The sequence below is a fragment of the Lingula anatina genome, chromosome 7, assembly GCF_051362555.1.
Source record: "Lingula anatina isolate TDL-2025a chromosome 7, LinAna3.0, whole genome shotgun sequence".
Lineage (NCBI taxonomy): Eukaryota > Metazoa > Brachiopoda > Lingulata > Lingulida > Lingulidae > Lingula > Lingula anatina.
This window is the reverse complement of record NC_141773.1, coordinates 929287-942877: the sequence shown is the minus strand read 5'-3', so window position 1 is coordinate 942877 and position 13591 is coordinate 929287. Positions and strand designations below refer to the sequence as shown.

The 13591-nt window shown below is 40.0% G+C and overlaps 1 protein-coding gene across 5 annotated transcripts in view; it reads right to left on the bottom strand.

Moving 5' to 3' along the window:
* Positions 1 to 221: 221 nt before the first annotated feature.
* LOC106169038 (FMRFamide receptor) overlaps positions 222 to 13591 on the bottom strand; it is a 48567-nt gene continuing 35197 nt past the window's right edge. For 2 of the 5 annotated variants that reach the window (XM_087018025.1, XM_087018026.1), the window contains exon 4: positions 222 to 2910. In XM_087018025.1, the coding sequence (XP_086874151.1) occupies positions 1413 to 2789 (1377 nt within the window). In that variant the 5' untranslated portion in view covers positions 2790 to 2910 and the 3' untranslated portion in view covers positions 222 to 1412. Of the gene's footprint in view, positions 2911 to 4233; positions 4468 to 4945; positions 5277 to 10608; positions 10714 to 13591 lie in introns of those variants that run through there. The other 3 variants (XM_087018027.1, XM_087018028.1, XM_013548327.2) reach the window with 3 other exon arrangements.

The window sequence follows — 13591 nt, the reverse complement described above, 5'->3', positions numbered from 1 at the left end:
ATATAGATATTGATCTTTTGAGTAATACATTTAATTTTATCTATTTCTTTATCCAGTTTTATGATAATTGAAAAAAATTACATTGAATGGTTACTTCTTTTTATAATGAAAGTGTGCTTATTTCAACAGGCTAATATGGATTTGATTTTTCCTTGTCCAATTTTTCAATAAACGAAAACGCATACGAAACCCACGTTGTGGATCAGGATAACAACAATCACTTGAGAAAGATCCGTTTATTTTCAAGCATTACAAAAGATACGACTACTCGGTGCAGGGTTTTGAGGAAAGTACCAGGGAATATGAAGCAAAAATTACAATATTGATTCTTGCCCCTCATAATTCATAGAACTCAATAACCACCTCTGTATTGTTCAGGGGTGGATCCAGGATTATTTGAAGGGGGTGGGGGTCTGCGGATGCAAAGCCAACCCTTACCCCCCCCCCCCTACCTTGGCGTGGAGCCCCGAAAAAATTTTTTTCTTTTAGAGGGCGAACGGTGCCATTTGGTACGGTTTAAAACTATGTTTCAGCTAGTCAAAATTCTATAATTTCATGAGGGTACCATTGGTGTGATTTCTTTCAGAAATCGAAGGGAGGACGGGGGTCAGGACCCCCCTGACACCCCTAAATCCGCCACTGTTGTTGTACAACATTAAATAGACTCTAAAATCCCACGTACCCACAAATGCTGAACTAATATTTATAAAATGAGTTGAAGATCACATATTCACGTGTACGGCATATCGGACCTTTTTATTTGAGCAAAGAAAAGTCTTGTGCGCTTTGTCCGACGCCCTTTTCTTACTAGCGTCTAAATAAAAACAGATTCAAAACAATATATATCAACAATTCTTTCAAAAATATTGCAACATCCAATCCAACACTTTTAGTGTTTACTTTAGTAGAAAATAAGTTATTTGTGCTGAAAAACAATACAACCGAGACCAGATTGTTCACCGATGGCAGGTCAAGGTCACCAATGGCAGGTCAAGGTCGAGGTGTGCTCCCTGAGCTCTGACGCTATTCCCCTTCTCTCTGCCGAAACGACAGTGCAACAATTAAGCGAGACAAAACTCTATTCCTGTGTATAATGTTATTGAAAATTGCCCTCGTTTTCTGTTGAATTTTTGTCTCGCTTCGTTCAGCAAACCTTTCATCCTCGATACCCTTAAACTTGCCCAACCCCTGGTTGCAGAACCAGTTTTCTCACTGGGCCAAATTAGAACTGCAATCCCCAAGTTGACTCAAGTCAACTTTTGTTCACCATTCTTGCAGATCAGTGGAATGTCAATGCATTCATCATTAATTGTCTCAATACTTGACCTTTTCCATTTTTTTCATTAAAAACAAAGCCCCTTCTAATTTTCTCACGCACATTTAATATCGTTTTTCTAGACCCAGTAACAGTATCACTCTTCTTCTATACCGACTGAAAATTTCACAACCCCATTGCTACAGCCGGATTCCCGCCGGGAGTTCACGGAGCCGCTGGATGCCGTGCACGGAAACTGTTCCACCGTGTGCCTCCTCAGTCCCGGCCGGACCACCGTGGTGCCCCTCTGCTCACAGTTCCCGTTCCAGTCCTCCTTGATTGGCGTCAGGGCTATTTGTGAGTCACATTTAAGGAATGTCGCAGTAGAGCTCACGTTAAGGAATACAGGGCACGAGGCGTTTGTTCCTAACAACCGCGTGTAACGTACGTCTCTGTTCACCGCCAAACGTGCCGGAACGTTCGTGGTGCTTAGGCCCTCCTTGACCATCGTGTCCATTCTCTCATCCGTGCAGCACTTGCAGAACAGAATGCAGAAACATTTGCGAAATTTTGAATTGAAAGCACTGTACAATATTATATTCACAGCTGCGTTGACGCATAGCAACGTGTCTGTTATTTCACGTATCCCTTTGGCAAGGCAGTTCTCGTTCTCGTGATAGCCGATCTCGAACACAGTTGACATGATTGCATCAGGAGTGACGCACATCAAGAACAGCACAATTACGCTGAGGAGCATCACCGTGATGCGGTGCCGCTGAGAACGTTTCTTATTTGCCCGCGTCGCTCTGATAGCGCGGATGATTTGGAAGTTCATGATGGCTAGAATAAAGAGCGGTATCACTGAGCGCAACAGATTCTGTATCCACGTGTACGCCGTGACAAATTCTTTATTTTTCCACAACTCCGTAAGATCCACGTCTAAGTGATACATCCCCGTGGAGTTGTCGAACACCTTGACTGTTTTATATCGGAGAGCGGATGGGATGGCGATTCCTGACATGACAAGGTAAATGACGACACTGACCACCGTAGCTCTCTGCGTGGTACACATGGTTTTACCCCACATGGCATGACACACCAACACGTACCTCTCCACAGCCACGGAGACCAGCAACCACGAAGACACACACACAGACATTTGAAAGACGAAGTGTGAAAACGGGTAGAGATAGGCGTACATCTTTTGCCCCGTGGCAGGCGACGTGACGTACAGAAAGACGGTCATGAAGTACAGAAAGTCATTGATTAACTTAATCATATCTGACACGGCTAGGGCTGAGAGGTACACGTTTGTTGACGACCTCATGGGTTTTTGACTGAGAACCACAAGGGTTAGAATGCTCCCAATAATACCAAAGGTACACAGGACTGGAAACACGTAGAGTCCCGTGATTTGCCTCGCTATGAAGTAGAAGTGCTTGTATTGGTCCGTGTCGTTATCGTTGTTGCTGTGGGACATCACGTGATCCATCAGGTGGACCACTCCAGTGTGATTTTCTTGCATGTCCGCCATCTTTGCTAGCAGAGTCTTGTTGATCCTGAGAGTTTTACGCAGTAATCACTTGGTGCCGCTAATTATAAGTTTTCGTTCCGATTGTTGGAACTGATGCACCTTGAGTTTTCTGAACATTTTTCTAAAAGTAAAAGAATAATTGATTTAGCCATTGTATTGAAAAAAGCTTTATAAATATAGAAATTGTGTCATAACGATGCTCAGCAAATATTTCAATAAATTTACGAAGTGTTACTTGATTCTGAAATAAAGTCAAATTCATCAATAAACTAGAAAAGCACTCCGAGAGCGCAGACCTCCGCCAATGCAGCGATTTTTAATTTTTATTGATTGATTATTGATCTGGATCACCACCAACACTAAACATCTCTTCCTTGGCCCACTTCTGACAGTTCCTGAAAATTCATCAAAATCGGTCCATTACTTTTTGAGTTATGTTGATGACAGACAGACAAACAAACAGACAGACAAACAGGGGTGAAAACATAACCTCCTTGGCGTTCACAATGGACAGACTAACCAGCTGCAAAGTGAATGTCACAATTAAAACTTCATAAAATATTTAAATTCTGTGGTTTCCCAAGGCACTGTAGGCCCATCGTACCTGGCATAACTTTCAAAATACATGAAATCACTGAAGTCTCTGAGGGTTGTTTGCTGTTATTATCTGGTTCTATTACAAAACAGAATCATATAATTGTAGTTGGATTTTTTCTTTTATTGCCATTGCCATTTTGATTATTAGGTCTACTCTAAGAACGAATTATACACACTGATAGATGTATAATATATCAGTATATATTAATCACGTATGATAATTATTCTCCAAGTTTTAAGGATATTTAATTTAAAGTTTCAGCAAAAATGGAGGAAAAATAGGCCATAGGTGCTTTTCTCTCTCTGTCTGTATGCTCGATACGACCCTCAACGACTTATGGTACCAGTTTCAGCGTCCAGTTCCTTGCTGCGTCCCATATTTTTCTCTGTGTGTTGATTAATATTCCTGTATTTTTCTTCAGTTATTTAAGGAACAGGACCCTTTGTTCGCCTTTAGCTTTCTTCTCATGGATCTTTCCGGTTGCGGTCTTTGAGTTCCAAGTGGTTACGGTAAAATTTTAAGTGTGACGCTGTTACGAAAAAGTGTGGCGGTTACCCGGTACCAGAGAGTCCTCCGTGATAGTGACTGTCGGTACGACAGGAATTCCTAGTCGGCGTGAATGGAAGTCCTAGGAATGAAAGCCTGGGGTCCTATATGGTAATTGCAAGTTAAATTGAGTCGGAGAATTAGTGTTAGTATATGTGACGAATCTCAACTGTACAAAGTATTGGGGAACGGACTACGGTTCCCAGCGGACTTCTTTTTCTGCCACACCGGACCGGTTCCTATTAATTTGTACAGGTCTCCTCCCTACAAATTCACCCAATAAATCACGCTATATCTTACCTTTGGATCTAATGGAGGGCGGGTTCTCTGTTACACGGAAACTACGTTTCTTGACACCGGACTTTCAGTTTTAAAACAGCGCATCCAAGTGGCTCTACAATGGAAGGACTGTGTGTTGCTTGACACGGACCTAACTGAATGTTCTGTTTAAATAGTGCTTATGTAAAGGAAGACCTGCTAAAACGACCAGATGCAAATACTTCTCCATTCAAATTATGACCACCTTATTTACGTCGGTAAAAAGCCTCGTTCCCCCACGCTTCATTTGCCGCCTTTTATCTCTATCCTTGTCAAGACTGCGTCATAAGCCGTGCCTCGCTCGCCTCCGTTGCGCCTGTCATGAATACGCTAAAATGTCCCCAGTTTATTAGGTGTACCTGTATAAGAGCTAGTTCTTCAAGTGGTCAACCACATATCGATTACCCGTACGACGACAGGTGTATCATGATGGCAGTTATCGGATATACTGAGGATATAATATCCACACAGTGCAGAAAAGTCATGTTGTTCACTCCGAAAACTTGGCTCACTTTGAGTCAATTACCCCTTCACTTTTTAAGTTCTTTTTTTAATATTTATGCGAACTTGTTTCAAAAAGCATAAGCCAAATAGGCCTACATTACATTTCGTTACTCACACAACTGAAAATTCAACCATCGTTTGATATGGAGGAACTATGGTCCATTGCTTTAATATGTGCAAGGACTGATACCTGATCTCACAGTCTCTCCCTTGTCTTTCAGCTCACGACGGTTTCAACGTAAGGAAAAATCTCCGCGCCACAGGTGCTTGCTCCCTTCAGCTTTCTTCAGAAATAAACGTATTCCTGAGCGCTGATCCAACTTCTTATATATGTGCTGCGTGCCTTCTGGTTTTTCTCAGACAGAACTTTGCGTCAATTTCCACACGCGGCCCTCAATTCTGCACGACAGAAATTGCCTCAGCCTCACGCTAGGAATTTCTGAGATTCCGGTGTAACGAAACTGAGGGTCCGTGAACCAGTAAAATCCGCCCTCCATTTATTTATAATGGTTAGGGTTAGCCTGACCTAAGTGGGTCAAAATCTAGAGCGAGGCTTACCTGTACAAATGAATGGGAAGCGGACTCTCTATCATATGGGACTCTCCGTCATGTTACATCTGGCAATGCAGCGCTATATATACAGGTCAAAATGACATTCTCTTTCTTTAATTTGGACCCTCGTAGCGAAATTGTGATGATTCTCAACTAAAGGTCGCAATTTTCCTGGAAAAAGGGGTGGGGGGAACGGGTAAGGCAGGGACTGAACACTAGGCCTACATTTGTTTAAAATAAACCAGAAAAGTATTTTTATTCTTCCATAAAAATTTTGGCCACCTGTCCCTCATTGATAGCCTTTAAATTCTCACTGTTATCATCCAGATCACGTATGCATGGCTTCATTCCCATTGAAACACTTAGTGGCCAATAAAGGCTTTTATTTGTTTTAGATTGCTCGAATGTAGTCGTATTTTCTCATTTATAATTCATACATAAATAGGAAACAGATCCGAGGAGGATTGCTAATCGCCCAAGGTGTTTTTGGTGAAAGCATCTTTAACACAATTTACGCCTAGCTTAGGACTGATCGCCTGCCAAACTGGTGTATTTTATCAAGTAAGATAATATTTATCAAAGCTTGAAGGGAAGCTCTCTAAGTAAATCCTATTAACGTTGATACTAATGTCTCGAACCTGAAGGTTTTCTCATTGTTATCTATCACAAATATTAATAATGGAAGAAAGGGCTTCTGTGCTTCTCTCGGGAATTCGAATTCCCAGCATAAAGGACATTTTTTTGAACATTTCTTTTGTTTTATTACCGAAACATACGAATTCAGTATTTCATAATCTGCTGAGCTGTGTTTTTTTCTATTGTGTATTGGTAAGTAAGTGCATTCATTCTAAATTTTGCTTACGGTGATTTGTTTTGTATTGAGAATGTAAAGGATTCTGGGACACGCAAGAACCACGAATAACGTAATTTCCCCTGATTATCGATAGTAACGTATCACTCCAGTCTTACCCCGACTAGTGTGTGTTTCACGGATGCACAACAGTTTCTACGCAATCTATGCAACAGTGGTGGGTAGATAATGTTACAAATTGTCTCCGATTCTGTTTAAATTACTGATTTGTCCTGGGCAATGCGAAAACCTAAGAGCCAATGTTTTTAAGTATTCGATAATAAAGCAAACTGTGGCATGTTTTTTCCAATCAAATCTGGAATTAAATACATCAAGAAAGCCACAGTGGACTCCAGATATTTTACATACTTAACGCGTACACTTCCTAAATGCCCTAGCGATATGGTATGTGTGTGATCCGTGCGAACGAATACTGTCCAAGTCAATCAATAATCACCGCCGTCATTTATCGCGATCCCTTGGCTTCAACCCTGGAAGTATTAGAGTGCTTCAATGGGCTAGTCATGTTACCAGTGATCAACCGAACGTTTTCAATTTCTACTCCACCCAAACCCCAATCCAAGAATACTTTACATCTATTCCCCGTTTCAATATCGTGATTTAATCAAACAGCGCGCACGTTGAGGTAAAGCTTGTAACCACAATTCATTATGAACCTTACACAATCGGAAGGAGAATGCGGCTTTAATTTCAATTTAGCTTTTGTATTTTTTGTTTCGTAGTGTTAAATCAATAAACGCTCATCACTGGGGTATTGTATTAACTGTTCAAATAAGGGAATATACGCGAGACAGCGATAATTGTGTGGATTTATCCGCACAGTAGTGAATGTCAATTGCATTTGACATTTTGAAGTATCAAAGCACACTGGAGAGATGTATCATGTGCAGATGTGCTGACAGTCTAAAATGTGAATAAAGTGTATAACTATCACAAAAACCATCATACAGCTACAGTGACACCGGAATCTAACCTCTTGCAGAAAAAAACGGATGTATAATTCTTAACTATTATCGTATTTTCAACCATTAAAATTATCTATAAATAATGTCAGATATCGTTTCAAATGTCAAAGAATCATTAATAAAAAGTTTCAGTTTATGCAACTTAACGTCCATCCAGTGCTTGGTATCCAAGGATGAGAAAGGAAAAAGGACACGATGCGCACGACCTGTCACGATTTAATTACTTTGTATTGTAAGTGGTAAACGCTTGGGGATAAAGAGACAAAGGGAAAACCGCACGATCAGTTGCATACCAGTTGCAGTTCGATCAACGACCTATTAGCAACCGGTTGGATACCACAAATTGTTCTTTAGGTCGCCTGCAGGTTTTTCGATGATGCACCAAAAACCGGCGTGACTATATAATAACCAGGCGTTCTTTTGGAAACCACTTGGCAAATAAGTTGTAGCAACTGGTCGCCGACCACTAAAAACAATTAGTTGAGACCTAAATGAAACCAATCAATTTTTATTAAGGCTTACAAAATGCGAGATTATCCAAAATGTCATTTCTTCTAATTAAGGAGAATAACGTAGGCCCTACTACAAGTCTGCCAGATATACCACAAGCCTAATTTACAGTAGAGAGGAAATAATTAGAACGGAAACGTAGGTAATGTAATGCCACATCTAGTCAGGAAAGTGACGCTACATTTAGCCTCAAGCTTACAAGTAAAATGTGAAGAAGAAGCAAAAAACATATTTGTTGTCAGAATTTTTATCTCTTCCAAATAACCTGAGTTAACCAATAAAACGCACGCTGCGCACTCTTTTATGGTTAGAAACACTGTCCCTGCTTCGAGATTGCGTTATTTGTCTTGTGTGTTAGATGAATGCCCGGGCTATTAGTCCGCTTGCCAAGTAAGCTGAAAAAAACGTGATCTTGCAGGATGATAGTTACAGTCACACAAGGAGCGTTGAACGTTCACGTTGCAAAACAATAATTTTCCAAGAAATGTCAACTGTCTCCCCTCATTTCACCTTTATGAAAGATGAACAACCAGTCTGAGAAGATGGAAAACCTTCAAAGACGTTGTTACGATCTACAGTACAGCGATCACCTCGAAAATGTAATGATGGACATTTTTTATTCCTAAATATATCCTTATTGAAATGAAGAAGCGTATATGGGATGGCGCCATTAAGTGCAGCAAGAATAAAAGTATGTTTGTCTCGTAATTCCCAATCCTTACTAACCCCTTAGGGCTTTCTTTGGCGCGCCTACAATCGTCAGGTTATATTCTCGTGTGGGGCACCAAAATATACCATACTGTGAGGTAAAAAGGACGAGATTGACTTCAAAAAAAGTGTAATCTAATTATAAACATGCAATTCTTTAATTAACCACTCCTACAATATTCCCAGGGGGCTCAATACAAGGTACAACTCACGCCAGACACGTGTGATGTCAGGGCTACACGTAAGATAGTGTATGAAAATGACCCCCCCCCCCTTCCCCCTTTGTTTTCTGTGCGTTGGCCTTAAAAGATTTGCTGGTGATTTTATATGGTCTTAAGATCAGTATTTAACTATTATAAGTAAAGTTATGAGAAAACGCAAATGATTAATTAGAAATGCACAAATGATCCCAGTTTACTTGTATATTCTTTATAAAGTATATTGTACAACACTATTTATATATTTTTTCTTTTTTTTTCGTTTATTTACTGTCATTACCATTACTATATATATATATATATATATATATATATATATATATATATATATATATATATATAATTATTATTATTATTATTATTTTTATCATTATTATTATTATTATTGCGTGCTATCTCCACCTTCGAAGGCAATTAAAAAAACGCTTTGCTACATGTAACTGAACAAATGCTTTCTTGTTAGCTTTTGAACATTCAAGTATGTTAATTGTTGAATGTAGAGTTTGACTTCAAGACAATCAGCGTGATCTATATTCGGATTACTTCAACTGGGTTTCCAATTCTCGCTCTAGTGTGACATCACGAGAAGTGGTGATTGGAGGAATTCATGGAGAGGTCACCCAGTTCACGACGTCCCTTTTTTTTCTTGCGACCTCTCGTGTTTGTGAAAGGTAGGCCTACACGCAGGTTTTGTGTTGCTTTCATGTGAGAGAAGAGGAACCTTTGTAACGAATCAAATGTCAGTGACAATAATCGATTCCATTTTCAATAAACATTATCCTTCTTTCAAACTGTGTAAACTCTGCCAGGGCTGCAGATTAATTATGTACTCTTTTCTGTAACAGTAGAATGAGTTAACCAGAAACATATCCGTGAAAAAAGTTTGTGTTGTTTGTGGCCTGGTAAAGAGTAGTGTACAGGTGTGGTACATCGATTTTAATGTGTAATTTCGGCACTCTATCTATACAATATTATTTAGTAACTAGTGTTTAAGTCACTCTCTTAATTAAGATAGGAAAATGGTGGCTTTCACTAGTGACGTTAAAGATAGGAAATTTAAAGTAAAATCGCCCTTTTAAGATCGTGAGATTTAACAGGCTTTGGATCGGGTACACGTTACCGATAAAGGGCATACTGCTGAAATTTCCAAGAGAATTCATTTCTTTGCCATCAACAGGCCCAAGGCACAGTGAAGGCTACTTCATTCCGCAGGGACAAAACTTTCACGATTTCAGACAGGTCATGAGACACAACTTAACATACCTGAACAGCAGATGAACGCTTGACATTTTCAGAATGTCAGCGTCATTTCCCAAGTCAAGATATTAATATTGCACAGCCGGTATTCGGCGCTCAAGAAGTATGATGGTATATTTGCTCCGTGAAATCAACTACAAAGGTACTTACTCACAGCTTGTACACTTGTGTTCAGGCTCTTAAGACATTCAACAGCGTTAACACTCTAGTAGAACCCTGCGTACACTTGACATTAAGTGTCAGTGATTCTGTTATGTCATACCCAAAACAATAAAATATTTTTGCCAGTCGCTGCTAGTAACGACATTTCTCACTGCGTGTGTTTGTATTTAATCGCATCCTGTCAATATTTTACAATTACTAACACCACGACTAATTGGAACTCGTATCCAGACATATAGGTTATAATTATTATCGCGAGGATAACGGTTATCCTGACTTGGCTGTTACACTTATTGGCCGTTTTTTCTTACCATTTTTGAGAGACCTAAACCTAAAATCTCGTTCATAAGTGGAAAAAACTTAGTGGTCCATAGCTTCGTAAGCGAGCGCGCGCGCGTGTGTGCCCACGTGCGTACGTGTGTGTGATACTACAATATTGGACTTCGTTCGTGGCATGTATATTCGTCTCCTTTTTAACTACCGGTACCTCCCTGAAGAACAAACACTAGGGTTAATTAATTAATTAATTGGATTTTTATCTTAAAAGATACCTATACAGAGTCAGTTATGGTCATATACTCAAATACTGTTGCATGCACATTGTACCTACCAGTTAATAGGTGTACTCTTTACTGGGATCTCCCTCTTTCTCCAGAATCAAAATCAAAGCTAGTCTCACTGTCGCCTTCTTGGCCACTTTGACTGGTTTAACTTAGATCGACAAAATGTATCCCCGTTCCAGTGACAATACATAGTATTGTACCTGGCTCTAATGGAAAACGATCGCCCATTTGTCCAAGATCTCTTTCGCTTACAAATAACTGTGGTCGCTTACGATAAAAGAGAAATGACCAAAATGCTCAGCCGGGTGACGTCATTAATAATTCTCAATTCAAGGCATGTCCGCTTTTCACCAGATAAACTGCAATGCATTTGTTCCGGAAAGATTCCACTTGATATCACTTATCATTTCTGACAATGATTGAAAGATTTCGAGATATCTTTTTTAATTTGAAAAGAATACACACTATCAATAACTGTGTTCTAAATAATTTATAACGGATATTAAAGTTGCGTGTAACTTAGACGGTGGAATCAATACTTCAGACTGTACTCAAATCAGCCCGTCAACTGAGGATATACCAAAGGGAAACCCAAATCGCCCTCAGTCTAAATAAGAAAACACAAGAAAGGTACATTAGTACATGAAAAGTGTATGCCGTTGATGAAACAGAGGTGAATTTGTTGTTACATGTACCGTGTAGCCATTACAAAAACTTACACTTTAATAGCTTGCGCTTTCTACATCTTACGCGCAAGTGCGCAGCCCCCGACAGTGATAATGAAAGGGGGGTTACGATGGGCAGCGTTGGTCCCTCACATCGACAGGCTACCCTGTACCAGGGCCACAGATTGACTTTTCACGGGATTTTCATAGATATGTTTTTAGATAAATAGACGGTCATTTTACTAACTCTGGCTTTGCGAATTTTACCCTGTATAATCTGCCACCCTGGTAGAGGGTAGCAGTAGACACTGTCGCCGCTGTTAAAACCGTGATTTAGCTTTTAATTTAGTAAACAAACGTAGTGTTCAGTTAAGGCAGGTACTGCACAACACTATATCAGCAGCGGAGCAAACGTAAAACTAATTAGATGTGATGTCGATGTAAAACAGCTCTTTGGTGGATTGATTTGGTGGATTGATTTGCAGATTTACTGTTGGAAGACAATAGTAGACCCCGTTGTTATTTGGATAATTCAACTCTGAGGGTCAACCGCCAGAGGGCCTGGGAACGATTTTGGTCAACGTAAATTCTCGCGGGTTCTCGTTTTCATTTCTACACCTATAACGTAGCCATTGGTTCTATTTTGCAATTTGTCTATCGGCAGTCACGGTGACAACATCTAAGGCACCGTTCACATGAAAAGTCTATTTTCTAAAAATCTATTTTATATTCGCGGTATCTTGTGATCACGGAAGAGACTGGCTCACGCTGCCAGTAATTAGGCCGCGGGATATTCAGGGCACAGACCGTGATCACAAGATACCGCGAATAGAAGATAGATTTTTAGAAAATAGACTTTCCATGTGAACGGTCCCTAAAACGTGTACTCGTTTTGGATTCCGTTAGCCAATTACATACAGCCTCGCAATGTCTGCTGCTGAGCTCGTCTTCATAGGTCCCCTACCTATCTTTTATTGGCAAGTTTTCACATTCTTAGAGCGCATTCAGAACTCGTTGATCCACGGACTAACAGATCCGCGGATCAAATATGGCCGACCCACTTAATAGCAATAGCGACTTAATCCCCTGCTGGTCTCCCCGCCTCCACACGAGCCGTCCCTGCAGGGGTCTAGCAATTAAACCTCGGAGCCCAGATTTAATCCGTTTAAAGGCGCGTGTGGATGGTGGGGAGACCATTAGGAGATTAGGCGTCTTGCTATTAAGTGCGATCATCTTTATTTAGTCCATAAATCAGTAAGTCCGCTCTTGAATATGTCTTAAAGGCATGGCATATTCATATTCTTGTAACTTTGAGTACAAAGGAATAGAGTGGTCAAATACAGATCATATATCCTTTATGGAGATCGAGCGGATATTGAAAGGGTATGGTTTGAGAAAACCACACTTCCTTTATCTTTCCTCTCTATATAATTAAAGGCTGACTTAAGAAATGATTAACGCTTTAATTAAGAAACTGACGCACTTTCAGTGGCCGTGTCTTTAGTACTTCTGGAAAACTGTACCTAAATGGTTGTCTTTATTTCCTAATTTCCTGAAATAATTTACGTGATGGATTTGAATGGAAGTGTGTGTGTGTGTGTGTGTGTGTGTGTGTGTGTGTGTTGGTTTGGAGTATTCCCTGATATCATAGGGGTCTCTAACGTAGCGTGCATTCTCAGAGATTTAGATCGATCCAGAGATTTAGATTTAGATCGACCTAACTCCCTGGGGGTTCAAGCTAAATTGCAGTCAGCAGAGCGCGCACCATAGTTAATTACCCCTTTACAGCTTTTAGTAGGCGGGACAGACGCTTAAGTCGGCTAAGCTGACAGTAATATAGTGAGACTCCCCACATGGATAGATCGGTCTAAAATCTATGGGAATGGGATCAGATTCATAAACAGAAGAGCCCATTCAATAATTCCATAACAGCAAGCAACCCCTATGTTCATTGAGTAGGTTTGGTGGATTTTAACTCATACACACTGACCAGTACCATAAGTTAAGGTATTCTTAGTATATATTCATTGATGCTGTAAACAAAACTAAATTTCCGAATATTTTTTAATATAAAACCAAATGCTACAAAAGGCTCCAGACAACCGTTTTCATGATTTCGAAGTCCAGATTCGAAGATTCGAGTCTTGCAAATTTTGGTACAGTGTTAATGGTACATGTACATCCCTCTTTTTTTTTTGGAAAATTATCACATATGCCGTTAATCAACAGTTGAGGGTCCGCTGAATCAGGCTTCATCCGATTCAGGTTCTCCGTTGTTTGTCTTTGAGTAGACTGTCGTTGCCGTCTTCTTAACCAAAACTTGATTAACATTTTCGCAATAAAGGTATTGGTATCGGATATGGAT